At 47.3% G+C, this 27,764-nt stretch overlaps 1 protein-coding gene across 1 annotated transcript in view; it reads left to right on the top strand.

Annotated features, from left to right (window-relative positions):
- Positions 1-27,764, top strand: part of Dbx (homeobox protein Dbx) — a 96,238-nt gene that overhangs the window by 37,552 nt on the left and 30,922 nt on the right. The window contains exons 3-4 of the mRNA XM_077661820.1: positions 14,370-14,513; positions 26,568-26,899. Coding sequence (XP_077517946.1) covers positions 14,370-14,513; positions 26,568-26,899 — 476 coding nt within the window. The remainder of the gene's footprint in view (positions 1-14,369; positions 14,514-26,567; positions 26,900-27,764) is intronic.

The raw sequence follows: 27,764 nt of genomic DNA, 5'->3' as shown, positions 1-27,764 counted from the left end.
AACGAAAGGTACAACAGCACTATGGCGTCTTCGGCGTTTTGTTAGCGACCGGGAACGGCTGGCGCTCACCTCTGGGATCAGGGAACAATCGAACATAAAGAAAAGAAGTGTTGGTCGTCACAACGTATACAGGCTCGAAACTTTCGATTACCAGCCACTTGCCGGAGCAGTGGCACATCGTTTAACCGCTGCACCACTGCACCAGAAGTGGTATGAGGACTCCCAGCGACCTATGAATGTAAAGTAGAGAATGACTAATTCCACACATATGGACGTCTAGGCACAACCTAGGCGACATAGAAGGAGTACTTGCGCGGGAGATCTCTCATGCTATTGCAGCGCACCTTGTAGGCTAAGCGTTATGTTAGGGTGAAGGAAAGAACGGTTTCCGCACCTGCGAAGTGACACGCGAAGAGGGCCCCAGGCCACTGAAGGGACCCATTAACGCTGTAGCGTTGTACCCTTAAGGCGGAGCTTAAGTGTTCCCTCTAATTTTTAACACCAACAGCCGTTAAGCGCCCGTACCTGGGTTTTGTCTCGTAGTAGTATGTCGTAGTATGTCGTTGACGTTGGCGTAATAGGTGGGTGCGTTGCTATGGGAGCCACTCAGAGAGTGGTTACCGTGCAAGGGGAAGGTATCAAGTGAGCGGGGAAATGCGTAATCGCTGGGTGGTTAGTAACGAAAAGGAGGGTGCGGCGAGAGGAGGAGGGTATGGCGACAGTGCAGGAAGGCGTACCACGGTAACCATCCTCTTAAGAAAATGGTCTATAGACTTTTTATAGACTCTATAGACGCCCTTTAGACTAATTTTTTCAATAGACAATCTATAGAGAATCTATAGACTAAACTCTATAACCGCCCTAATTTCCTTTTGTCTATAGATGGTCCGTAGACTTCCTATAGACTGAAGTCTATAACCGCATCAATTTCTTTCTGTCTATAGATGGTCCATAGACTATCTATAGACTAATGTCTATAACAGACATAATTTTTCTTTGTCTACAGACGGTCAATAGACTATCTATAGACTAAAATCTATAACCGCCTTATTTCCTTTTGTTCATAGACTATCTATAGATCATCTATAGACTAAAGTCCATATTATACATAATTTTCCTTTGCCTATAATCAGTCAATAGATTATCTATAGACTAAAGTCTATAACAGCCTTAATTTACTTCCGCCTATAGGTGGCCCATAGACTATCTATAGACTAAAGTCTATAACCGCCTTAATTTTGCTCTGTCTATAGATGGTCCATAGAATATCGGTAGACTATACCGGAACGTGGTTACCCTGGATGGAGGAGGAGGAAGGGTGTGGCCAGAGCGGAGGAACCACGTCATGTGTCATGTGTCTCCCGTTATTATCCTCGCTGATTGTTTGTCAGTTTTAGTCTCCCTTGAAACTTCACAGAAAGATTTTTTGAGCCGTTTCCTGCAATTTTTTGTCCCGTGCACTTTGAAGGCGGTCCGTTTTGTCTGGGTCCCTGGCCATTCAGGTATTCATTCAAACGAGGTGGCTGATTACTTATCAAGGTCAGCTCTTGACGGGTCAGTGACACATCCCGTCCCGAATTTCAGCCTGCTGACGATTTCCAGGTTTCGGCGGTTCCAACACATATCAGCCAGGTTACGTGATCCCTTACTAAATACCACTGATTATCAGCACTTAACATATAATTGGAACGTCCGTTCGTGTGAAGCCAGGCTGTGTGAGGTATCAATGACGCGGTTGCGGTGCAGGATTCCCAGTTTGAATTTATATCTATATGCAGCTGTGGGTCGACACCGACAAACCTATTTGACGCATGCGGGGAGGTTGAATCTGCAGACCATTTTTTTCCTCTACTGTCCAAAGTTTGCACTTCAGAGAAAGATTTACCTGGAGGTCCCTCTCTCCAGGTTAGGGCTCCGGTTATCTCTGCCAGTGTTATTATCGTCGGTGCGAGCGCCAAAGGATTTGCATTGGGTTCAATTTGTGGGATTCTCCATGATTACATAATTGCAACTGGTAGGTTGATTTGCTAATTCTTTTAAAATTATTCGTGCTCTTGTTTTTCCACCAAAATGCTGCCTGTTATTTTACTTTAAATATTCTTATGTCGTTTTTTATTGACAAATTTTTTTCAAACTTCACGCTTGGTGCTTAAGTTTTGTCGTAATCTCCTATGGAAATTTCCTTGTTTATGCCACCACACCTTTGCCAATCCCCCCATGTGGGTATGTGCCATGTTTTAAGAGGACGAAGAAGAAGAAGAGCGGAGGAATGTGGCATGTTCCATCTGCGACAGCTGCTGAGAAACGCGGCGCCCCAGGAGAGGGTCATCGGTGGCACTGCGCTTCTATTCGTTAGTGACTGCGACATTGCAACTAGCGTGGAAAGCACAAGGACAGAGGCAAAAGGAACAGACGAGACAGCACGCTAGACCTACACTTTTCTTCACTGCTAGCACGGTTCGCTAGCAGCGTCAGCGTGCTGTCTCGTCTGTTCCTTTTGCCTCTGTCCTTGTGCTTTCCACGCTAGTTGCAATGTCGCAGTCACTAACGAATACACACCAACTAGCCCAACTGTCTTCCATGATCATGCGCTTCTATAGAACGGCGGACTGAAGCGGATACCTAGACGGAGAACGACTACGTGTGGGAAACTAAACGAGCGCACTAAAACTACACAGATGTGAGCGTTCTCTCATTTTCTCTACCACAACATATCACAAAGTATGTACCAATACCTTAACAGCTGTCGCTGGATCTCGCGTTAACCAATGGAACTGGTTAACGCTGCCAGTTTTTTTTTTATTGACTGTAACTAATCAATTGCGGCTGAAAAAGCTTAATTGTAAAGTGTATTCCGCTCGCGCAAACTTGTTCAGCAGTTCGATTCCAGGTGTACAAAGGCGGTACACCTTTTCATAAACGTCTGGTAGGTTTGAACGCAACGTCATCGAAGACTTTTCAATTTTGTACAACGTGTACAAGCATTCTGAAAATGAGTACAGCGTCGTACACGGTTCTTGACACCGTCACGCGATACTGCAGTTTAGTATGCCTGCGGATGCGCTTGTCAGTAAAAATCAACTAAAAACGAATACAACTCGCAGAGAAAACAGAGGACAACAGAACAGGTCAAGCGCCGAACCCATAAAGCAGGGCTAGTTCTTGTTAATAGCCTGCCACCTGCCAATATTGTGTAGCTGAGATTTCAGCGCGAAAATCTGAACTTCTCTTCGCACTTCTTGTCATCACAGATAAGCTTTTCTTATAATTTATAAATCTAATTATAAATTTTATACCTCAGTTTGCAGCTGCCGTCCGTTCCTTCTTTCTGCCACCTATATGCCTGTAGTATAAAGATGGCACCTTACGTCCTCTTCCACGAGCAAAGGCAAATCAGTACTTGATGTTGTCACGTTTGGTTAAATTGTTTACTATCTAGATGTAGTTAGGGAGAGCAGTGGTCAGTTTCTGAGACGACCACTCAAAACTTATCCTTTTTACGGTGACTAAGTGTAAATACCGTCCGAGAGGAATAATTTACGAAGAAAAATTATAGGTTAAGGCACTCTTTTTCGTTTAGTTCAATCTATTATACTAGTCTACAAGAACAAAACTTAACCGAGTTCCGCAGTAATGCTACGATGCGATCAACGAGTTCCCGGGCGATAGTTCTTCTGGTAAACTTACGTAGCGAGGGTGTTACGTTCAATGTAGAGGTGACACCTGCGTACTCTTTAGAAGCACTCGCTTCAGGATGGCAATGATATTGTACCGTTCAACTTTATACCTTTAGTGGAGAGTGGAGCAAAATACCACACGGGGTAGAACGTGAAATTTTAATACTTAGCGCCCCCTAACCGTTAAATATGCGATCATATTAATTTGATAATTAGCTGGTATTATCGCCACGTGTCTACTACGATTGAGCTTAAAGGTTTAAATATTGGCTTGTTCAGAAAGCCAGATAAAGAAAATGAGAAGTCAGCCTTGGTGAACGAGTAGGCCATCCAAAAAGGCGCGAAATTAAGTACCCTACATTTTTTCCACTGCCGTGAAGCTCAACCGAACTGGAGTCTTAGATTAATGTAAGTGTTCGTTTATTACAATTGGTTACTGGTTTTATTGAATGGAAAGTTTAAGAATTTTCACGCCTCGGGATCTTAAGAGAGAATTATTTTAGCAGCAGGTTACTCGTTGGACACAGCGCGACATTTTGGTGTTTCGGCCCGATTAATGTAAGGACAATGACATTAATGCTGCCTTTAGAGCTCTAACCTTGTTTTACCGCTTTCTAGGGTGCTCCGAACGTGTAAACCTAAAACGCTGAATGCCGTCTTGTGCGCCAAATACACGAGGAAAGCCCTGGAGGGCCACAAACTGTGCCGGTGCCGTCAAGCGTTTTAATGTTCCCAAAGGTGGCCCCCAGAGAGCAGTTAAGGAACTAAAGGATTATGAAAGGAACTCAGTAAAAAGTCTTTCGATTATCAGCGTCGCATTCTATCGGTCAAGCAAGAAAACCTACTTCGTCAAAACATTCCGACATTGGAGCATGCTCTTACCAGTCTGGCCTATAGTCACGCTCAAAGCACCGTGTTAACGACCTAAGAATCGAGCCGAATCGTATACCCATTCGACAAGGCTGAGCGAAACAGCAACACATGCGACGCTAAAATGTAAGAAAAAAAGTTGCGATAAAGGTAGGAAATTAAAAGTACGTAGTCAGGCTACACGCATAACCACGCCTTGACTAAAGCGGGCCATGAAGAAAACACTGCATCGTTCGGTCTGAGCACTGAGTATGTGATTCGAATACGCTGGCAAAGAATGTCTACATGTTCATGGTACCAAGTGCGTGTGCACTGGTTTCAAGGATGAGCAATATTTTGATTTTGTAGGGGCATCTCATTTCGCCCCGTGCACTGCGATTTTGCGCGAGTGGGGTGGGGAAAAATGCGACTATTTTATGTTTTCTGTTTCATTAAATTTTGCTGTGTTCCCCGTCTGCTGGCCTTTTCGGGTTCGGCGAGCGTGATGCCGGAGCAGCAGGAAATAATTCGGCAATATTTTTTTATATCTGTGAATAATTAAAAGGAGGCGATGATTTGCAAACTGTGTTGTCTCTTGCCCCGCTTTCCCTTATACCGTTAGTTGCACTGCATGAGTAGCTACTGAATATTAATAATAATAATAACAATTGGTTTGGGGGGAAAGGAAATGGCGCAGTATCTGTCTCATATATCGTTGGACACCTGAACCGCGCCGTAAGGGAAGGGATAAAGGTGGGAGTGAAAGAAGAAAGGAAGAGAGAGGTGCCGTAGTGGAGGGCTCCGGAATAATTTCGACCACCTGGGGATCTTTAACGTGCGCTGACATCGCACAGCACACGGGCGCCTTAGCGTTTCGCCTCCATAAAAACGCAGCCGCCGCGGTCGGGTTCGAACCCGGGAACTCCGGATCAGTAGTCGAGCGCCCTAACCACTGAGCTACTGAAGTCCATTATTAGGATCGTGAACACGCTGCGAAATACCCTCTCGTCTCCCTCTTTCCGCATTACAAAAAGAGACAGAGAAGCCCAGAAACTGCCCGCGATTCAGCTATACCACGTAGGCCGCGTAACTCAGCGAGAGCAATCGTAAACATTGTTTCTTTGTTTAATATCTGTGCATGCCCCTTTCACCTCTTCTTTAATTCCTTCCCTTAGGGTACGGTCTAGGTGTCCGCAGACTCTAATACCCCTCTCACACGGGCACCGCAAAGGCCTTTGAGAATCAGGTCCTTATATCCAAAGGCGTAAGGAGTGAAGCTACACGGCACAAAAGTTGCGCATTTGCCGCTAAGGGCCTTGGAGGCGAAGGCGCCCGTCAGAGACCTTTGGAGCCCAAAGGCGCGGCCTTCGAGAACCTGCGATCGCAGTGCCACCCAACGTCAGAAAGTAAAAGCAATAAAAAAAAATAGATACAGCCAACGATGTTTGAAAACATTTTTTTTTCAAATACGAAAGGTGCGTCTGGCTTTGCTTTTTGTACGGGTGTTTATATTTTATGCCCTGATTTGAAGACAGTGAAAGTGTTGCAGCAACACCGTGTGCCCCTGGTGGCCAAGGCAATACACAAAACCTGCTCCTGCTGATGAGAGTAGCTGTTGCAGTTCTTTCAAGGAAGCAGCTATAATGAAAAAATTGTGTGAGCTCCACGAACGAACAGAATTCACCAGTTTAACTTTAAAACACTCACTTCAGCCGGCTCGAACACAGCAGCGGGTGCTAAGCCTGAACGACAGTTTCACCTTTGGGCTGCACCGTGTAGCTGCGTCGCTGCTCCTTTAAGCTTTCGCTCCTTTGGTGAAAAATGGTTCCTTTGCTGGATAGGCCTTAGAGGAATGCCGTGTGACAGGGGTATAAGACTCTTACCGTGCTTTGCCTTATGACCCCTACAAAGTCACGCCGTTAGCCTCTGAGAGGCGTTTCGACGCCGAAGCATTTGGCGGCGTCTTACGTCGGTGCGTCCTATATACCCGGTTTACAACTAAGATTGCTGCAAGAGCCGCAAGGCATGGATGCGTGCGCGGGTGGTCACGTGATCGCGAGGAAAGGCTGCGTGGCCGAAGATGACAAAGGTAGAGTGAGGCACATGCAGGGGTGGTCACGTGATCGAGGGCGGACGTGCCCGTCGGCATCAGGCAACGTCGGAGAAACATCTCTCGCGGTAATAAAGCTGAGCTCGAATCACAGCGGCAATTCAGCCACTGGTGGCATGGGGTTCCGGCACCGTGATTTCATGTTTTCACCGTGCTTAGGGCCACCGTTCCGGCGTCGCATTTCATGTGCTAATATCGGCCCCTTACGAGCGCACTACCGTGTGCAAAAATTAATAAAGTGGTAATATCTAGTGCGCGCACTTTTCATGGTGTCAGAACCCAGTAAAATTCGATTCATTGCTGTACTGACAGGCTAGTTATAGGAGCACTCAGCATCATTCAAAGGAAGTGCAGTGCAGACGATAACTCTTAAAGCGACGTGATGGAAGTGCATTTATTTATTGGAAAGTATTTGCATCAAAGCGTGTACTATATGCTAGCCTGGATGTTCTATCAGCAACGGCTGAAACGCGAAAAAGACAACCGAAACGCGAGAAGCAAAATGAGAAGAATTTATCCAGCTGAAACTCAATACCGCTGCAGGTTAATTTCACTTCGAAGGCGTCAAAACTCCTTTAGAAGTGTAATCAACCTCGCTTGAATTTCCTCTCCAGAGCTAAAATGTTCGAGTTTTTGTTTGCGCGTTTAAGTTCTCTTGTTCGCGTTTCATTTGCAGCTGACAGTTCGTACAGTCCCCGTCAAAAGTACGCCGTCCAAGGGGCTCGCTTCTCAGCTGTTTTAACGGGGCTCCCTGGAACATCTAGCAACCCAAACCTTGGGAGGGTTGAGGACTCGAAGCCATTTACGTTCGAGAGATTACGGTCGCTTAGTATGCATTACCAGGCACGCTGAAGGCCTCGTAAGCAAATCGCTTGGGCTGCATACTTTTGACAGAGACTGTACGTATAAATCTGGCGCCCGCAGCACATCAGCAGTTGAATGTGCACGCCCCACATGGCCCTTCAGGGCAAAGGGAAGCCGACAATGACCTCGAAGGCCACCCGGCTGTTCTAAAGCTCTCAATTGTTATGGTGTGCCCATTACACAAGGCACCAACAGCAACATCGACAACACCAGCTTTTCTTCTGTTTGCATTACTGTGGAAGCCATGCATTCCAGGACAACAACGTCGCTTCGCACACGGAGGTCAGGGTGCCTAGGTGCACGTGTATGCACGCCCGCTGTCAAGAGTTAATAAACTCGTCTTTGGCGAAGGAAATTTAATTTATTTGCTTCGCATTGCTCGATATTCAATCGTGCACCGTGTAATTCGCAGATTCATTTATGTTGCAATACCTATTCCAAAGGTGCGTTTTCTTTTTTTTTTTACCCTAATATTGCGTTACAAAAACTTTTGAGTGTGGTTTTAGCTCACAGTGGCAAGGCAGTCTCTGGAAAAGTAGAATCAGACCTCACACGCCTACAGCAATTTCGCGTATGTCGCCCATTTGTGGGGAAAAAGGTTAATCGTGCTCGCTTAATGAGCAATAGGTGGGCTAAACGAAAATACAAAAACAAACTGCAAACCGCCAAGTGGCAACTCTGTCTAAGGAAAAAAAAAGAAAACGAATTAAAAGGTAGAAACACATGCCGAGTACAGCGCGAAGTGCCGGAGGAAAATTGCCGCGCATTGAGGCGCGGTTTTCATCGTGGCGTGACAAATGACTTTTTAATCTCCACGAAGTGCCGCGTAGGCGCCCGAAATTCCAAAAAGCGAGTCGGTTCCCTTTACTGAAGAAGAAAAAGAGAGAGAGAGGGAAAATGTGGGCGCAGAAAATGAAGAACGCAGGCCGTCCGTAGCTCACTAATGTTTAGGGTTAATACCCCGTGAAAACCGCAAACTTAGACTTTCGCGTTCCGTGGCCTCCCGTACCCTACTGGCTTTTTATACTGTACGAAAAAAAAAATGAGCGCACCAAACGAAGGAAAGTCCGCGCTACTAGCCATCGTCGGGAAGGACGCCTGTTAAGCGACTTTCTATAATACCTTTCTTTCGTTCGCGGTGTAGGCTTGCCGGTGTAACTTTGAATTATGCTCGTCGGACATAAATTTCACTCCTGGAAACTCCTCGCAAGCCTAATGCATGGGTTCATAGGAGCGGTGGGTGCAACAGATGTACACGAATAAAAGAAAATATATACTGTAGCTATGATATAAAAATACTAAACGCTAAGCGCATAAGCAGAATGGCTTCTCACTGCAGGCCATGATGGGTTTCGGCCTGAAAAAAAGGACATAACCGGGAAAAGCGGAGAGCTCATTAAAAATTCCTGATCGTAAAAAATTGCTTTCGGAGCGCAGTCGTTGGCCAGCTTAAATTTTGCGCTTCTTCGCCTCTTCGAGCATTTCATTTTTTTTTCTTCTTTAGTCAACAGTTATGGGAACGCCGAGTACTGAAGGCCTTACAATATTTGGCACCCTATGTCGAGCGAGCGCTGAGCCGGAAAGAATTAATTTAGCCTCCCTATCGGCGCGGCCAGTCCACTGACCCATGAGCGGCCATTAGTTCATCGTGGCGAACGTTGCTATAGGCCGTTCGCTGACGTCGGCCGGTAAAGGGATCAAGTGGAGCGAATTCCATGGGGAAAAAAACTAATCAATATTGTTACAAAGGGGAAACACATCTGGATCGAGGCATGAACATTTTAATATGAGCTCCGTTAAGGGCACGCCTGCAATGGTTAACCGTTTCGTGCCGCCAGGAAATAGGATAACGAGCTAGTGAGTGTGTTCGCGTGTTTTAGCTGTACAGAAACTTCATGCTTCTAATTAAAAATTTGACCACAGTTTTAAGCATGATATGCTTTTAGCTCCCATTCTTTGCAAACTCGGGCGAACTTCGTCCCCAGCTGAACGAGAATACGGGGCCGAACCAGAAGAACAACACGAACCCCGAACCTCGAGAAGAGAAATTATCCGAAAAAGTCCGAACTTTTTCGTCCGAATCAGAGGGACCAGAAAAAAAAATCATCATACTGGAATCGCAAATTGGTATCTAAATCGTCGGCGGCGCAAACAGATCACCTCTGCTATCGGCTGCTTTACACCACTCCGCCATCGCGTTCTTCTTCTTTATTGCGCTTATCTAACAAAACAAAAAAGAAACTGGATGAATAAGAAAAATGAGTAGGTTTACAGGCAATCGATCTCACTGTAAATGGTTCAGATTTGTCACTTTCTTCAGTGCCCTTATATACTCTCAAGTACACATGACTGAGTTTTCAAAACCTGTAATGTTTGACGAATAGAATCTCCAAAATACTCATGAACATACCTGACATGCACATCGGCATGGCGAGCAGCCATTCGGCGTTTACATGTGCTGTGTGCAAAAACCTGCAGCGTTAGCTTATCGTATATCGAACACTATCAACATTTTTAATGGCCAAAAACGGAATTCCATGAGGGTCTAAAGAGAAGTAGTTCCACAAAGTTATCTAGGTCCCAAAAGAAAATTCATGTCAACCGTCTATAAATACATGTTCAACAGCCTCCCACTTTCTGCATAAAAGACAAGTGACAAAATTTCCTTTCCCGCCATTCATGTCTTCAGGGGCAGAACTCCCACATGCAGTTCAATTAAGAACGTTTTCATAGCAGGCTGTACAGGTATTCGTTTTACATGTTTCAATATATTTACCCCGATTCAAAAGGCAACAATGACCGACAATCAGGAACAGGCAAGGCTGCTCCAACAAGATCTATGTGAAGCTGGTATTTGGTGACACTTGTTAAATATTCCACTTGAGAAGCGAGTACGTCAAAAACATGTTACTTGGTCAATTTCCCAAAAATAACCCCGTTTCGTCAAAGACATGGCTAAGAGCTGATACAAGAAACATCAGCAAAGCTCTGCTCAAGCGTAGCTGACAAACGGTATACGTAAAAAAAGATCCTCCACGTTTCATAACAACATCATATGAACAGCAACTTAATGTAAGAACAAGTGCGACAAAGAAAGGCGGCCAAAGCCTACGCGGCGGAAAAGGTTCACTCGACTTGTTTTCTCATGAGGTGAATCCCAAACAAACACTGCAAAGATCCTGTGTAGCTTTTCTCATGCTCATTGATGCATCCCTTAACAGTGCGAATCCTGCACTGCACACCACACTTTGCTGGGGGTGCGCAGCACCACTAAATTGTCGAGCGGGAGTCGTGTACCTGACTCCTCTCTCCTGCGAAGCCCAATACATCGGGCAGACAGGACGTTTCCTAAATAACTGTCCCCAGGAACACAAATACTGGGAAGTAATGAAAAAGAAGAAGAAAAAGTGCACAGACATCAGGCGTCGCACAAAGGTACTGTACACACACCGTGATCAAACCACGCGGCAATTGATGGAGGCCTTCCATATCGCAAATCAACAAAAGTGCGTCAGAAAACCGCCAGTTATCCTCACTGATAAAGAGATAGCTTTCCTTGGTGGTCTCTGAGCGTCGCGTACATCTCTGCTGTTTTATCGTTTTTAGTGTAACATGTGATGTACTTTGTTTTTGGTTTTAAACACCAGGTGCTGCTATTGGTTTATGGTTTGTAGGAGTTTAACGTCCCGAAGCAACTCAGGCTATGAGGGACGCCGTAGTGAAGGGCTCCGGAAATTTCGACCACCTGGGGTTCTTCAGCGTGCACTGACAACGCACAGTACATGGGCCTTTATAATTTCGCCTGCATCGAAATTCGACCGCCGCGGCCGAGATCGAGCCCGCGTCTTTCGGGCCAGCAGCCGAGCGCCGTAACCACTCAGCCACCGCGGCGGCTAGGTGTTGCTATTAAAAACTTAGTTGAGAGTCAGCGCTCGTCCCTGTCCTTATTGTTCTTGTTATATAAAATGACGTTCTCGTTATAGAAAATAATACCTGCAGCGGTGAGCGCTCGTGGTATACGAGTACAAGAATATTGTTGGTCAGTCTGACTAGTTGAGATGTTTTGCGGGCTTTATTTACTTTTTACGTTACGACAAACATAAGCCTGCATCCAAAATAAGAATGATATCGATTTTTCCTTCTTCCTTGCGATAAACCTAATTATTGCGTTCTTGACTTTCTATAACCTCATGTACACTCTCTCCCGTCCAGCTGTTTTCTTATGCCACTATCAGTGCATCCCTGTGTTCTGCATTCTCATTTCACACTTTTGTATATAAACCTCAAAAACTATATTTCGAGCTCCCCCATACTTAAAACTAACGCTCATAGCAAAAGCAAGCGCAGCATCGTTAATCTCTCGGTATGCATGTGCTCAAAGTTTTCTGCGCCTAAGTTACATTAGCATTCAAGCGCCACCTTTCGAGAAACATGCTTACTTTTTTTTCCGTTTGAGTTACGATAATAACACTGCCTTTAAGTTCATCCAATGCCGCTACGGCTCTACAACCGTGAAGAGTTTAATTTAGCCATCGCTCTTGTACTCCAGCGGCAAACGGCGACAAGAATGTTACTTCGATGCCAATTTCGCCCCTGTCCTTCAAATACGATTGTCGCAGACGATGTCATTTGTCGGGATGATTTCAAGACCTTCCAATATATCGACTTCTTTACAGCAAGCGACAGCAACAGCCTGAGGCTGAACATCGCCCCTCAGCTTCATTTCTACAGCACAGAACCAACAATTCTGGACACCAAAGCGCACAATATGTTACTAAAACGCCTGAGAATCTCGTCGCAATACTAAACAGCGCTCTGCTACAAAACAGTGCCATGTTTTTCGTCTCTTTTTTCTCTCATATGTGTAACTTTATTACGTTTGCTCTGTTTACTGCGCACATCAGGTTGTTTTTTATGTGGTCATCGATCGTAAGCCCTTACGGCAAGCTGATAAAAAGAAAATATATACGGTATAAGACTGCGACGATCGAGTCAATAACCGCACTGTTTTCTCAGGATAACTGTCAAATAAACCCAACAAGAAGGATCGAAGTCCTGCGGTATAAGCAGTCGATGAAATTGTCTCGCTAGTGCGATCGCAGGGTATAGATGCGTAATTGGTAATTCTAGAAAACCAATCTTTTAGGGCGGTAAATCAAGTTTATTACCTCTGATGCTCCCGTAAAAAATAAGAACAGACAGCTAAAGTTAACTGCCAGATTAAGCTCTCATAACAATAAGGACTTGGAAAAAACAATGACATCGGAAATATAAGGATTATTTCCCGCCTTACAGTGCTACAAAGTTCCATTCCACACATTCTGAACACCGAAAAAAAATATCCACCCATCTAAAGTGTTTTAATGGAGGCAGCCGCGGAAGCAACTAATTGATGCCGGTGGTAAAGAGGAGATGCTTGACCGTTACACTTGCACATATCTCCACTTTTTGCCTTTTTCATGTAGCTTAACACACATTAAGAAGTTCATAAAACGAGTATAACAGCTAACTCATAAAGAGGCCGTTATCAAAAACGGGCAGTTGTCGGGCAAGTACTCAAGCTCTCATCTATGGAGGAAGGCTAACACGAAGTGAGTCACTTCAGCGATGAGTATTCGCAGACCACGTTCGTACCAGGAGTCGAGTAAATTCTACGCGCAGCTCTACCCGAGCTCTTAAGATATGCACATAACTCCAAAGAACGCTACATTATTTTGCATTAATCCAAATTAAAGAATGCCTACGTGCTCTGCCCTTGCCGACAATTTCATCGGCGCCGTTGTCTCCTCTGTACATATATATCTATATGCGGCCCTAAAGCAGCATCTCCCCTTTTATTACTATCATCCGATCTGTACGTTTTTGCCGCCGTTATCGCTATCGCGCCAGCTGCATTTAAGACTGAACATCGCACCTAGAATAAACACACTTTCGCATTTGCCTTCGACCAGTTCGGCAACGTCCGTTCAGCAAGAACGCAAATATAACGCTACGCCAGAAGTATAGGATTAGGATTCACACCCGCATACAAAAGACACTCTAAACAGAAGGGAGTTAGAAGGGAGTAAGCTGTCGTCTAGCACCCTCTCTATTATATAAAAGGGAGTTTATATAAAAGGGAACGGGCTTTCTCCCAAAGGTCGAGATATGTGGCCTTCACATCTCTTACCGGGTATCCAGCAACATGCGATGAGCTCGTAGACGAATGTCGGACGACAACGCGGTCAGCATCGCTCACGTTGCTCACTGATGTGGTGGCCAGCCCATTAAGAGACACGAACTACTTGCGGCGAAGAGGCGGGTAATGTGCCATAACACGACCTCGACAGAGCTCGGTGCCTCTGATATACAGTGACACAAGTTAATGAGTGTGGCGAGGTGTCCCTTGATATGAATATTTCATTGATATCTTCGCAACCCTTGGACAGCCCATCCTTCGTAAACGCAAAACTTCAGGATGAATATTAGTCAGTAGACAGGAATTAAAAATAAGCAATGTTATGAGTAATTTGATGCATGTGCAGTAATAATTCCGAAGCAAGCAATTCCTGGTCTGTTGATGCTTACGTCCATCGCGAAGAAGGCTCTATAAAATCTGCGTAGCCGCCATATTGCTAGAATTTGGGCACCCTGCTTCCTCCCAAATTGAAGAAACAAATAATTGCAAATAATGTTCTCAGCGCATTGTGAAGACTGCGTCTGAATTTTCCTGGACATTATTAGCCTTCGGGAACGTCCGAATATATGTGCTGATTATGGTGAATTTGATCTTTCTTCATGGTGTCCTTGTTCTAAAAGCTTTCGCGGTCGCCAATGTATGCCTCGTAGCATCGTCCCGCCTCTCACCTCACTTCTGCATCCCCCCGCAGTGTCATGCAGCGGAGCGGCGGCAGCGGCAGCGGCGGCAGTTCAACTGGCCAGCTCCTATCCCGTGGTGGCAAAGCCCATCCCTCGGGGGTTCTTCGAGTCTCCCCTGCAGTCGCTGGTCGCCTGCAGGTCGTCCTACCTTGCCGGTGAGCACTACGCGTCAACCTCTTTCGTCGCTGCAGGTCACTGCTAAGGATTTCATTTGGGCTAGTTGGTTGTAGCAGAGAAACATATTGACTAGCGCAAACACAGACAGGGACCAAAGTAAAAGACAGGACACACGCTTGTGTCCTGTCTCTTAAGTGTAAGAGACAGGACTCTAGCGTGTGTCCTGTCTCTCACTCTTACTTTGGTCCCTGTCTGTATTTGCGCTAGTCAATATGTTTCGCTGCAGGTCACTGCAGCTGCGTTCGCTTTAGGTTGAGGTTGAGGTGTTGAATGCTACAGGTGGGGTTAGCCTTGCTTTGTCTGCCGGCAATTGCTCCACCGCAGCGTCCCTTCGATATTAACAATGCCGCATCTACCCCGCTAAGCGCACAGTCTCTTATAATAGCACACATTCTCTCCCGCAGTCACCATCTATGCACACAATCAATCCACACAGTTCACATCACAGTCCACTCCAGAGGTCACCATCTATGCACATATTCAGTCACACTAGAACATAGGCCATTGTAGTGCCACACTCCATACACACATTCACTCACAGTATAAAGTAGTCCACTCCGGAAGACACCATCTACGCACACATTCAATCACCGTAGGCCATAGTCCGTTCCTGCTGTCACCATTTAAAAACAAGATCCGTGTTCTGCAGAAATGTTAAAAGAAGGCGTGCAGCCTCCCTTCTGCATGTCTGGTTTCCACTCGGGTAGACAATGTCCTGCACTGCGCTGTGACGGGTTCCTTTCTTCTTGAAGGAAGCGAACATCAGATGCCTTTCCGCGTTGTACTTTGGGCAGTACATAAGATAATGTTCGATATCCCCGTACACACCACATAAAGAGCAGAGCGGAGACGAAGCTATACTCCGGTCTAGTGCACAAAGGTTCATGCAAATTGCTTTCGAACGTAGAAGCGGCAGCCAAAATGGGAGAGACCACGCGAACGGTGGCGGTGTTGGTTCTTGCCTACTCTCAGGAGAAGATGCGGCACGTATGAAAAAGAGACATTTACCCGCGTTGAAGACACCGCCCCTGTTTTCAATGGTTTTGGCATTGGGCTGTTGAGCCTCGAGTCGGCGGGTTCGATCGCAGAGAGAGCGAAAGGCGCATGAACACTGACATTTCAACGTACGTTAAATAACCGGGCCTAAATAATACAAAGCCTTGAACTACTGTACGCCTCAGAGCCCACAACGTTACTTTAGCATATAATAACCATATTAAAGATAGTAGCGGTGGTAGTGGCACCAGAGATATTTTATTGTATTAAATATTGAAAATAATAACCACAATTAAGATAAACGATGTTTGCCGGTCGCTGAAGCTGCCGCCCGTTTATTGGACGCCTCAACTCTAGCAAGCGGAAATAAAAGGTGGCGAGAGTGATAGGTAGGAGAAAAGAAATACGAGGGGGGGGGGATAGTAAGGAAGGATAGCGGAGATTAATGACTATTTCCAGCTATGTGCAAGGATCACATTCACATAAATACACCTACGCAAATAAGTCAGAAAGAAAAATACCTTTACCTGATCAGGTGCCCAACCATAGCTCCAGTCTAGGCCGCATTTCGCGGTAGTTATTTAGATATGTACACCAGCCACCCGCGTGTCGTATCCGATCCCCCAGAAAACAATGGTTCGCTGATGCCACTGTGGACATGGTACATTGTTTTGCACGCCTTTGCGTAACAAAAGAGAAATGTATGGCACCCCATCGCGGAGTTAAATATTTCCGGTAAACACCAATACTCTTCAGTGCCTTCCGCAATAAAATAATCCCCAATAATTAGCAGCATTTTTCCGCCTAAAAGTAAAGCTTGGCGCAGAAATGGCAGCCTCTAGCAGCGCGGAGCTCGTCCTGAAAAATTACCAAGCACAACGATGTGTATGCTACACTTTAGCTTCTAACCATGTCCAGTAACAAAAGAAACGAAGTCCTCAGAAGCCTGCTAAGCTGAGGCGCTTAAGATGCTTCACGCGTACACAATGGGTGCTCGGCTTAGGTTGAGGCGCGGAGGATCATAGTTAACAGCTCATTGTTCTAACGAACAGGAAAAAAAAAATAGAGGCAAAACTCGTAAGGAGATCTTGATGTTCCCGTCTCGTGAACACTGCACGTGATTGTTGTTTTGCTAAAGATCATGAGCTCAAACGTTGCTTGAAAGAACAATAGCCCGAAACGCACAGCGGAGCTGCCACTCTGAGCGCGCACGCGTCAGAGATTGGTAGATAATCTCGCTGCGACGACAGATTAATAGCCCCGAACTCTTAGCGCGCATCAGGGCACAAAAGAAATGATTCGCGATCCAGCCATGCATACATAACACTGCGCGCTCCGGTGTATAGCCGAATCTAAAGGCTCGATCACCGGGTCTTGCGGCGCGTCTTTATGAAGGCGCCCGCACAACACCCTTGTCGACCCTATAGTGTATCGCGTAACGCTTATTATTAATGACTCGCGCTGAAGCACGCGCGCGCATTCCTCATCGTTTTCCCGTGATCGCTCAATCACCGCCCGATTCTCAGAAGCGAGCCGGTCATATGCGGCCTGACGCCTCCTCGAGGAAGGAGCACCATCGCGTTCCAGAATTCGTGACCAACCTAGCCCGCTTATAAGCGTGATCTCTTGCTAAGATACGGCTCCCTTGTGGAAAGCGTGCTGTTTCGGAGAATTATTCGGGTTTTGTTTGTGGTTGGACTGTACGCGATGAACTATAGGCTTTCTATCGCTGGTATTGTAACGGGATATGAAAACTCGATGCCGGCGAAAAAAATAATTATGAGTCGGCGGCTTTCTCTTATCTGCAGGTTTTATTTTACTCGTGGTTTTTACGCGTGACAACCGAAACTCATTTCTCGTGACTTGCGAAGAGGGAGGCTTCGTGAAACAATGCAGACGTTTGCTCGAGACAATGGAAATTCCTCTTAACCGAGAGTCGTGCTCTAATGATGGCTAATCAGCCTGCAGGAAACGAAGGGGAGAATAGGATGCTTATGATGATTAGCAGATTTTTGTTGTTGTTATTGTTGTTGTTTTTCCATGCTCTGCAGAAACGTGACCTATACCTCACGCGAATGTTAAATTTTCAGAAGTATTTTCTATGGCACGCGCAAGCTTCGGACACGTATTTTGCGGCGCGGCATTTGGTGCATCATGAAGCACATGCAGTGCTCCTTTTCCATTGCTCCAGAGGCAATACATTTGTACGCGTACAGTGTTGTTTTCATTGTACTTTAGTTCTTAACCCTCAATAACAAGTAGATAGAAGGCATAAATTCTTCATTCCCTCGTCCGAAGAATCCTTCATGTAACACTTTTGCGAATGTACGCAACGTATGCATTATCCTCTTCGGTTGTATAAAAATCGATGCTCTTGCGCAAAAAGATCTTCCTGCGTGGCTTTGACACAAATAGTTATATAAAAGTATTCCCTCAGGCTCGTACACTGACACACCAAAAGGGATTCGTTAGCTAATGCTGCTGTATTGCATGATTATGTATATTTATTTGATGGATCTTTCGCAGCCAGCATGCGAGCCTGATGATTCCTGCCTTGTAACCGGAGAAGCGGGTAGTAATGTTGCTTACGGCCTTCAGTCTTGACATCGCAATGACATTCTGAAGATGACGTTGGCATAGTGGCTTTAAGGTGACATTGGCTGCGTATAGGGCCCGTTTCTAAAACTAGGCCCTCGAAACCGCAGTGGTGGCCAAGTGGTTGAGCATCCGCCTCGCATGTGGGAGGTGCGGGGTTCGATCCCCATTGCCTCCGGTGATACTATACAAGCTTCCCCTGCCTGATGCTCGGCTTATTTAGGGTGGAATGCTTGGGAAATTGGTCTTTGACCCCATCTTGAGCAAAAGAAAATACCTTGTGTCATGGCGCTCTTTGGCCATATGCCCTTGCGCCATAAAAAACCCATAATCAACATCATCATCACTAGGCCCTCGGACGCGATGCCGGTGACGAATTGTTTGCGCTCCATAACGTATAGTTTTAAGTCGCCGACAAGCACGATTGGCGAAATGCAATCGAATAAGGCGAGCATGACCGTGGTGATTTGGAAGATTGGTTTGTGCGAGGTGTTGGGATGCACGCACAGTGGAACGAGGACAGCTAGTGCTGTTTTCTAGTCTGCATTAGTACGCGTTCGTCCTCCAAGTTTTGCAGGCTTTGCTCAAAAACGATATTGATTGGGTTTGCGGGGAATGTACCTTTGGAACAAATGGCGATCACCCACAGTATAATTCGCCGGTCGTTTTCCTCCGGCTACGAAGCAGTACCCAGTGATTTTCCGTGAATCGACCGGGTCTATTCACGTCTCGGAAAAACACAGCGCCATGGTTTTCGTGACGATGAGGGCGTGGACAAGATCCTCTCGCTGTCACTTAAGACCTGACCTTGAGGGCTGTGTAAAGGTGAGCGCATCCGGTAGGGTCAACTGTTCGCGGGACGTCATCGTGACGCCTCGCATCTCGGGGTCCTCGCGAGCCGCGCGTAGTCGAAGTCAAACGGCCTCGGTTTCCCAGGCCCGCACTCGGGGACCTTGGCTAGCCTCGTTTGCAGGTGTCGTCGTGTTCTCGCAGGAAAAGCTTTGCAATGACCGATGGCAAAGGCCTCAGTAGCGCAAAGACGTGCTGACCTGCAGGCAGCAGATGCTGTATACATGTTCTGTTCTTCCAATGTTAGTACTCAGGCTCCCATCGTCTGTATACCTATGCGTCGGAACAGCATGCACATATGCGTGGTGATATAGCGTGATCGCGCTGCGCGGTCGGCCCTGACTCGGTCAATGCTCCGCTATCAGCTAGCGCTGCAAAATTTGGTGCCACGGTTAATGGCAACGCAACTCGAAGTTCAGCTTTCCTTCGACTAATACGGCACGCACTGTGGAGTCCTGGCGCTGAAGCCACTTTGCTTCAGCTTCGGCTGAACGCACTATGCGCTTTTGAAGCCGGCGGCTATTTGCTGTGAATATATCTGAATATATTTCTTTTCTGTTGTACTATTAATTGAATGCGAAACGCAGTGTTCTGCATGGACCCCAATTAGATTCTCGCAAGAAATTCGTACCTCTGATACATCAGGTACAGAACAGTTTTTGTAACTGTTTTTTTAATTTAAAGTAGAAACGAAATGAAAAACGCTCCAAAAATAAAATCACCGATTTATAAAATGGAGGAAAAACGCTAAGACGCCCGTGTGCTGTGCGATGTCAGTGCACGTTAAAGATCCCCAGGTGGTCGAAATTATTCCGGAGCCGTCCACTACGGCACCTCTTTCTTCCTGCCTTCTTTCACTCCCTCCTTTATTCCCTCCCTTACGGCGCGGTTCAGGTGTCCAACGATATATGAGACAGATACTGCGCCATTTCCTTTCCTCCAAAAACAAATTATTATTATTATTTATAAAAATTGGAGGAAAACGCTTAGGCGCCCGGTTGCTGTGCGATGTCAGTGCACGTTAAAGATCCCCAGGTGGTCGAAATTATTCCGGAGCCCTCCACTACGGCACCTCTCTCTTCCTTTCTTCTCTCACTCCCTCCTTTATTCCCTCCCTTATAATAATAATAATAATAATTGGTTTTTGGTGGAAAGGAAATGGCGCAGTATCTGTCTCATATATCGTTGGACACCTGAACCGCGCCGTAAGGGAAGGGATAAAGGAGGGAGTGAAAGAAGAGAGGAACAAATAGGTCCGTAGTGGAGGGCTCCGGAATAATTTCGACCACCTGGGGATCTTTAACGTGCACTGACATCGCACAGCACACGGGCGCCTTAGCGTTTTTCCTCCATAAAAACGCAGCCGCCGCGGTCGGGTTCGAACCCGGGAACTCCGGATCAGTAGTCGAGCGCCCTAACCACTGAGCCACCGCGGTGGGGCTGCCTCCCTTACGACGTGGTTCAGGTGTCCAACGATATATGAGACAGATACTGCGCCATTTACTTTCCTCCAAAAACCAATTATTATTATTATTTATAAAATGCGCAGGAACCGCCTTGTCCGCAATTTAGTATACACTGAAGTGATTTTTTAATCTTATTTTGACTATTCAGTGGGAAGTACAAAGGCTGCCAATTAATACTCTGCGAATCATTTGCAGGTCTGCCGGTGTAAGCATTGATTTTTGGCAGCATTGACGCGCGAGTGCGCCGATGCCTGTAGGATTGCACAGCACTAACTCCAGACCAAGAGGAAAACACAGCCGATCGAATATATATACACATACACACACACGTAGCAGAGTCCGGCACTTTTTCAATTCCCGGGGACCGGGGCGAACTACGCGTCATACTAAACGGCGTTTTCCTACGCACTATGACAGCAAATGGAGCGATATAATAGAGCACTATAGGCACTCCTCACCAAGGACGTGGAAACGAGAAGAAAAAAATAAACGTGCGAGTGGGAGAGACGCGTCCACGCAGGCAGTACGTGAAGAACTATGGCTTAACGGTGGCGCTGTCTGGTGCCACTATAGTTTTTTTATTGCTGGCTTGGCTAGGTCGTGGGACTACACTCCGAAACAGTGGGGATCGAAAACCAACGGAGACTGAATGAACTTAATTATTATGTTAGAATATCGGAAGAGTGGGACGAGTGTTTATTAGGATCACACCTTCGTCAGCACTCAGCCATAATAGGCCTACGTACGGTGCAGAATAACTGAAGCTGCAGTTACATTGCGAAGACACTGCAGTATACTAAGTGGAGCCCTAATATAAGAAAAGCTGGCATCATGTATCTCTTTGGTTGCTATCCAGCCCGATCTCGACCAGAGAGGCTGGAAAGGCGAAGTTTGCACTATGCAATCATGAGACACGATCTCTGGAGGGCGTCGCAACTTGCCAACACCCCGCTTCGTTTTGTCCTACCCTGCCCAACAAGCCACGCCTGTTAACCCATATACATACGTTTTCACCGCGTGGGCTGACGCTGAGGCGATGGCTCGCTCTGTATTTTCGCCCCGCACATCGCTCGGCCAAACGTTCAGTCATAGTCTCCGATCAAACTTTTTGCTCTCTTGAAGCCATGAAACACTTTTTTTCCTCCCCATTGAACCCCTGCCAGTGCCTCTTCGGGCGATTGCTTTCCTCTGACGTTTAAACAGAATCCATCTCAAGGAGCAAAACACAAGCGCTCGCGAAATGGGGCGGAGCAGCTTTGGGTCTCGCCCTTCTGTCGCCATAGTCGAATCCACGCCCACTGATTTTTTCCGGAACAGATAAAAGTAAAGGAAATCACACGCGCTGTGACAGCACTCGCCAAAAACATGCGCTCCGCAGCCGTGAATAGGGTCTCTTTGAGCAAAGCCGCGCGTTTCACCGGTGTTTACGTTATTTCCAAATATGATGCATGTCACAGCGTATACGCGTTATGCGGGGGGTCGTAGCAGCCGGGCAGCTCTACGGCGTCCTCACTTCCGACGCCCGTTAGTAAGCGACGCAGAGCACGCGGCCATCTCACGCGCGCTTTCACCGACGGCCCAATAACAAAGGCTGCCGAGAAAACAAAGGGGCAGACCGACAGTCCGGCTCGCAATAGCTGCGCTGGCGGCCAAACTGCCGCGCTCCGGCGAACGGTTGGCGCCTCCCAAAAACGGCCCATAAATTCATCCGCCTCGCGGCTTTTTCCTTCCTCCTAGCGCTCGCGGCGCCGTCGTATCCGCTCGCTCGGAACGCGTTTTGCTAGCACGCACTCGCCCGAACGCGCCAGCGAGCGCGCCTGACGGTCGGCGCGCCACCGCCGTATACGCGCCCGCCAGCCGCCGCCGCCAAACGCGTTGGTCTTTCCGCGATGCGGGCGACAAACGAGCGGCGAACAAATGAAAGAAAGCTTTCACGCGTCATTTGTCTCTCGCTCTCTTTCATCGGCGTGCGCTGAGCGCCGACGCGCCGTTCATGCCATGTGGTTGCTGCAGTTCGCGACGCCCTTCATGACGCCCTAGTGAATGCGGCGACGGAAAACAAAACTGTGTTTGCGCCGGGGGCCGGTGAGAAGCCGATGTGCTGCTGAGAGCTGTGTTTGAAGAACAATGGAGGGGAAAGAATCGCGCAATGGCCGAGGAGAAGGGAGAGAGGCGGAAATGACGTGGACGAACGAGGGAACGATCTCGGTGCTTTTGACGTACTCGCATTTTACACTTGTATCGATGTTCATGCCTCTATAACGCTGTCGTTCGTACGCGGTGCCTGAGGCGTGTCGTTGGCGAGTTGATTTCAACATTTTGCTGCTCTGTATGTCACTGTGCATACGGCTGTTTGTGTGCCGACATCCGACGCATAACGAGTAGTTTAACACGATGCACATTAGCGTGCGAGGCCATACGGCCGCCTCGCTTTTCAACCTTGTGTCGTGAGTTATAAGAAAATAATTTACAGCGTTGTTCGTGCACAACGCCGATGCATCTAACGCTTGGGGTAATAACAGGAATAAGATTACGAACGTGGCATCGTTGCTGTTGTAATGACTACATATTTAGGTTACGCAATAATACCTTAACATCTGCATAAACAAACTCAGAAATGCGCGCTGCAAATCACCGTGACGTAACATTTTACCATCTTGAGGAAAAATGAGAAACATTCTCCCACTTTGAACCCCTCTAGCGCTTTAGCTTCGTAATACCTTATTTTTTTTTTCTTTTGTCCATGTGTGTGTCATTCGCAGCAGAACTAACATGCTGATCAGCAACACCAGAGCAAAAATTGTCAGTCGCATTCTAAATGCCGTTCAACACTGAAGGGAGTTCTGTGAATTCTTTCACTTATGTTAAGATAGAAGTTACGTTCAGTCGTGCGACATGACGTGCCATTACGGGACGTAACGTGACGTTCAGCAGCGTTCACTAGTGCTCTAGAGAAAGATTTCGTGCGTCTGAGCATACAATGAACGGCTGGTTGGCGTTCATTGCAGGAGATTTATGTAGATAGTCTTCATCATGCTATTAGTGCGGAAACACTATTCCGATGCGTGAACCCCGCGCATGATTGTATGTTTGCGGGGTTTGTGAGCTCCTGCCAAGTTAAGTAAATAAATATAAATAAATCAAATGAATATCCGCGATTGGGTTCCGAACCCGCGGCGGCGCGAACAGATCAGCTTCACTGGTCAGTGCACGAGAGCATTAAGCTATCACCACTGCCGATCACGCTTAGTGTTAAGCTGCAAAAAGCTCTTCAGCTGTGCAATGCACATCATCTGCTCCATCAACTAATAATGCCATCAAACTAAAAATGACTGGCGGTTTAGCATTTCTTAGCACGAAACATTGCGCGAAAACGCAGTCTTTGCCAGACGGACACCATCGCCACGTACATGAAAGCGCGATTGAGTGTCCACTATACGGGGCCAGTTATGCGCATATTCAACTTTTTCATTGTCAGTACCAATTTGCCCAATGTATACGCCGGCGGCATATGCTCCAGTGCCGAGTTTCTACAGCAATGTCAACGCCAATGCGTATTGCTCAAGTTCCGCATTTCTCTGTCATGCATTGCATCTATCTCTCACTACCGGCACAAAGCTCAAAGCGCGAATATTAGTTTGATGCTAGTATTAGTTGATGAAGACGACGATGTTCAATGCACAGCGCAGGAGTATGTCGCAGTTTAACACGAGGCGCGTTCGGCTGCGGCGACAGCCTAGTTTCGTATAGTTTCGTTTTTTGCCCGCGGAGAAAAACAGTGCTGTGCCATATGATCTCTTTATGTTGCTAGGACTATTTAGTCTCTGGAAGAGCCGCGTGATAAACCGCCACGTCGAATCACTACGGTCGTCGAAATCTTTGTTCGTGAACAGTGGGCTTTAATTGGTGCGGGGAGTATATGCTGCCCTGCAAGAGCCGCCTAGCTGGCTCCCCTATCTGGATGCATGTGTGTGCCTCCCGGACTTTTGATGTTTTAGGAGGAGGGTTCGTGCAGGGGTTTATAAGGTGGCCTGGTGTTTTGTGGCGTAAGCGTGCTTAGACTTTTCTTTTCGACTTTTCTTTTCGGTACTATCTCCATGCAATAAAGAAAAAAAACTGCGGTGATAGCCTAGTGCTCTCCTGCAGTGGCCAGCGAAGCTGATCTGTTCGCGCCGCCGTGGGTTCGAATCCCAGCAGCGGCGGATATTTATTTGGGGTTATTTATTTGAGTTATTTTTATTTCCCTTTGCGCAAACCATAAACACCGCAAGATCTTGATCAGGATTTACCCATCAGAATAGTGCTCACGCATTAATATTCGCGCTTTCAGCTATGTGGTGGTAGTGACCGACCGAGATATGCGCTGCATGCGCTGGCGTCGACAACGCTGTGGCAGAAACACGTCATCAGAGCTATACGCGTTGCCGTTGTCAACACTGCTCCAGAAAGGCGGCAGTGGAGTATAGGCCGCCGGCGTACATTGGGCAAATTGGCAGTGACGATGAAAAAGTTGAAGACGTGTATAACTGGCTCCCTGGGTCAATGGACACGTCAGTCGCGCGTTCAGGTACAGGGGTGGTCAAGTGTTCCCAGGCCACAAGGTCTGATTTCAAGCGTTTTAGTCAGGCCCTCAACAGCGCTATGAATCTACTAAGGTTGTGAAAGGCGAGAATGATGCTTCTGCTTCCCCGTAAAGATATATTCAGCTTCGAGGACGAAATGCCCTATCACATGCATCGAAAGCACTTGGAAACTTTTGACCAGCCCTGTACGGTGTGGTGGTCTCCACATGTAAGAAACTGAGCTTTCGCACAATATTTCGTGCTTAGCAATGGTATACCGCCAGCCATTTGTTCTTTCTTAATTAATATTTACATTTCTGCCCTACAATTATTTATTCAAATCTAAAACGTAAGCTAGCTGTATAGTTTATTGCGCGTGCTATGTTCTATGCTGCATCTTTACAGTCAGCCCTCTGAAGAGAAGGAGCTTTTGCTGCGTGGTCACTGGTCTTGTGTCCTTGCACTTTTCGTTCGCCCAATTAAAGCGACTGAGTCCATCTTTATATTATCCGGTATTTTATTATGTAGGGATGTCGGCATAAATGACAGGCACTAAGCTGTATACCGGACCGCTGCTGATTGTCGCCGTGCGGTTCCAATTAGTGGCAGCTCTTGCCGAACTCAGAGGGATGGGTTTATTCTATGAACCACGCCCTTTGGTCTGGGAAATTTTCGCCAACCCTGTACCACCACTAGACCAATAAAAAATGGCTGGTGGCTTAGCATTGCTAAGCACGGAATATTGCGAGAAAGCGCAGTTTTTTGCAGGTTGGCACCACCGCCACGTACCTGCAAAGCGCGATTAATTTGTCCACTGACCCAGGGAGCCAGTTATGCGCGTCTCCAACTTTTTCATCGTCACTGCCAATTTGCCTAATGTACGCTGGCGGCTTATACTCTAGTGCCGCGTTTCTGCGGCAATGTTGTCAACGCCAACGTGCAACGCTCAAGTGCCGCGTTTCTGAAACAACGTTGTCCACTCCAACACAAGTTGCTCACATCTCTCTGCATGTCGCTACCGCCACAAAGCCCAAAGCGCGAATATTACTATTTGATAGTAGTATTAGTTGATGAAGAAGACGATGATGATGATGATGACGAAGAAGAAGAAGAAATGGGAAGAAAGAAGAAGAAAGTAGAAGAAGAAGAAAGAACAAGAAAAAAGAAGAAGGAAGAAGAAGAAAGAAGAAAGAAGAAGAAGAAGAAGAAGAAGAAGAAGAAGAAGAAGAAGAAGAAGAAGAAGAAGAAGAAGAAGAAGAAGAAGAAGAATGTGCGGCAGTTTAACACAAGGCGTGATCGGCTGCGGCGATTGCCTGTATATAGTGCCCTTGCACAGTGGCCAGCGAAGCTGGTCTTTTCGCGCCGCCATGAATTCGAATCCCAGTCGCGGATGTTTATTTGATTTATTTTTATTTATTTGTTTCACTTGACACAGACCCACTAACAACGCAAGATATTGATCGTGCTTTGTCCATATCGGAATAGCGCCTACGCACTAGAAAGTATTAACCGGTTGTTGCTTTAATCACTCAACGAAAAGACCGATCAAACATTTGTTTCGCAGGCCTCGGACCCGCTGGACTGAGCGGCGGCGAACAGTTCGGTCTGGGGCCCGGTCGGAGTCCACTGCCGGGAGGCGCCGGAGGTCCGGGAGGTCACGGCGGACCTGGGGGCGCCGGAGGCCCCGGCGGACCCCTGCACCACGGCTTCCCTCTGCCCGCGACCTTTCCCTGGGCGGCCACGGCGCGGGGAAAACCGAGGCGCGGAATGATGCGCCGGGCAGTCTTCTCGGATGCGCAAAGGCAGGGACTCGAGAAGCGCTTCCAGATACAGAAGTACATCAGCAAGCCGGACCGCAAGAAGCTCGCCGAGAAGCTCGGCCTCAAGGATTCCCAGGTGAGCTTCCCGAAGCAGCAGCGCTGTTGTTTGCGTGCTTGTAAACTGTGCGGTTGAAAACAGCTGCAAATAGTCACGAGATAGTAGCCTCGACGTCGTTTCTGTTCCTTGGCGATTCTGTTTTGTAATCCTGTGTATGCTACACTAACAACGAGGCTTTCGAAAGGCTGCTCCGAGTCAATTCGCCAACTTTTATTGGGGCACCTCTGTGCTAACAGAAAGAGATTTGGTACACAACAAGCACTAAGGCGAAAACGCGGGAATCGATCATTTTCCAACAATACAGTCTACAGATTTTCCAGCTGGTACATATCGGCTCTCCTCTGCGAATGTCCCAGTACGGCCTCTGTTTCTATGGTTCCCTGCCCATCTGGCAGCATTTTGTTAACTTCCAGTGCATTACTACGTATTTCCATATTTGTTCCACCACAGAAACAAAGTACCCCAACTTGCACATCCGTTTCAGCCAACACCTGCTGTGTGCAACACGTGTAGATGCGAGCCTGTACATTAAACGTATAGAATGCGTGCGCCATCGCCGAGAAAGCAGTGAAGAGAAGGCGGCCTGAGCAACACACGCGAGTCCGGCCGACACACGGCCGGCGCGAGAAGCGAGCGCCTGCTCACGACTCCCACACCACGACCACGCCACGCACGGAAGGCATGGTTAGGAAGGCAAGGCACCGCCGCCAAAGCACGGGAGTCCGCCGGGCGCGCATTTTATTACGCCCGGTGCACCCGCCCCCTCCTCCGTCTTCTCCGGTGCACACCCTCCCACCTCGTTCTGCAGCTCACCGCGCCGCCACCCGGAGGATGATGATGGTCATCGCGTTGTACGGCAGACATGAGCGGCGCGCGTCTGAGT

Source organism: Amblyomma americanum, chromosome 4 (assembly GCF_052857255.1).
Source record: "Amblyomma americanum isolate KBUSLIRL-KWMA chromosome 4, ASM5285725v1, whole genome shotgun sequence".
NCBI classification, from domain to species: domain Eukaryota; kingdom Metazoa; phylum Arthropoda; class Arachnida; order Ixodida; family Ixodidae; genus Amblyomma; species Amblyomma americanum.
This window is presented reverse-complemented; position numbering and strand designations above follow the sequence as displayed.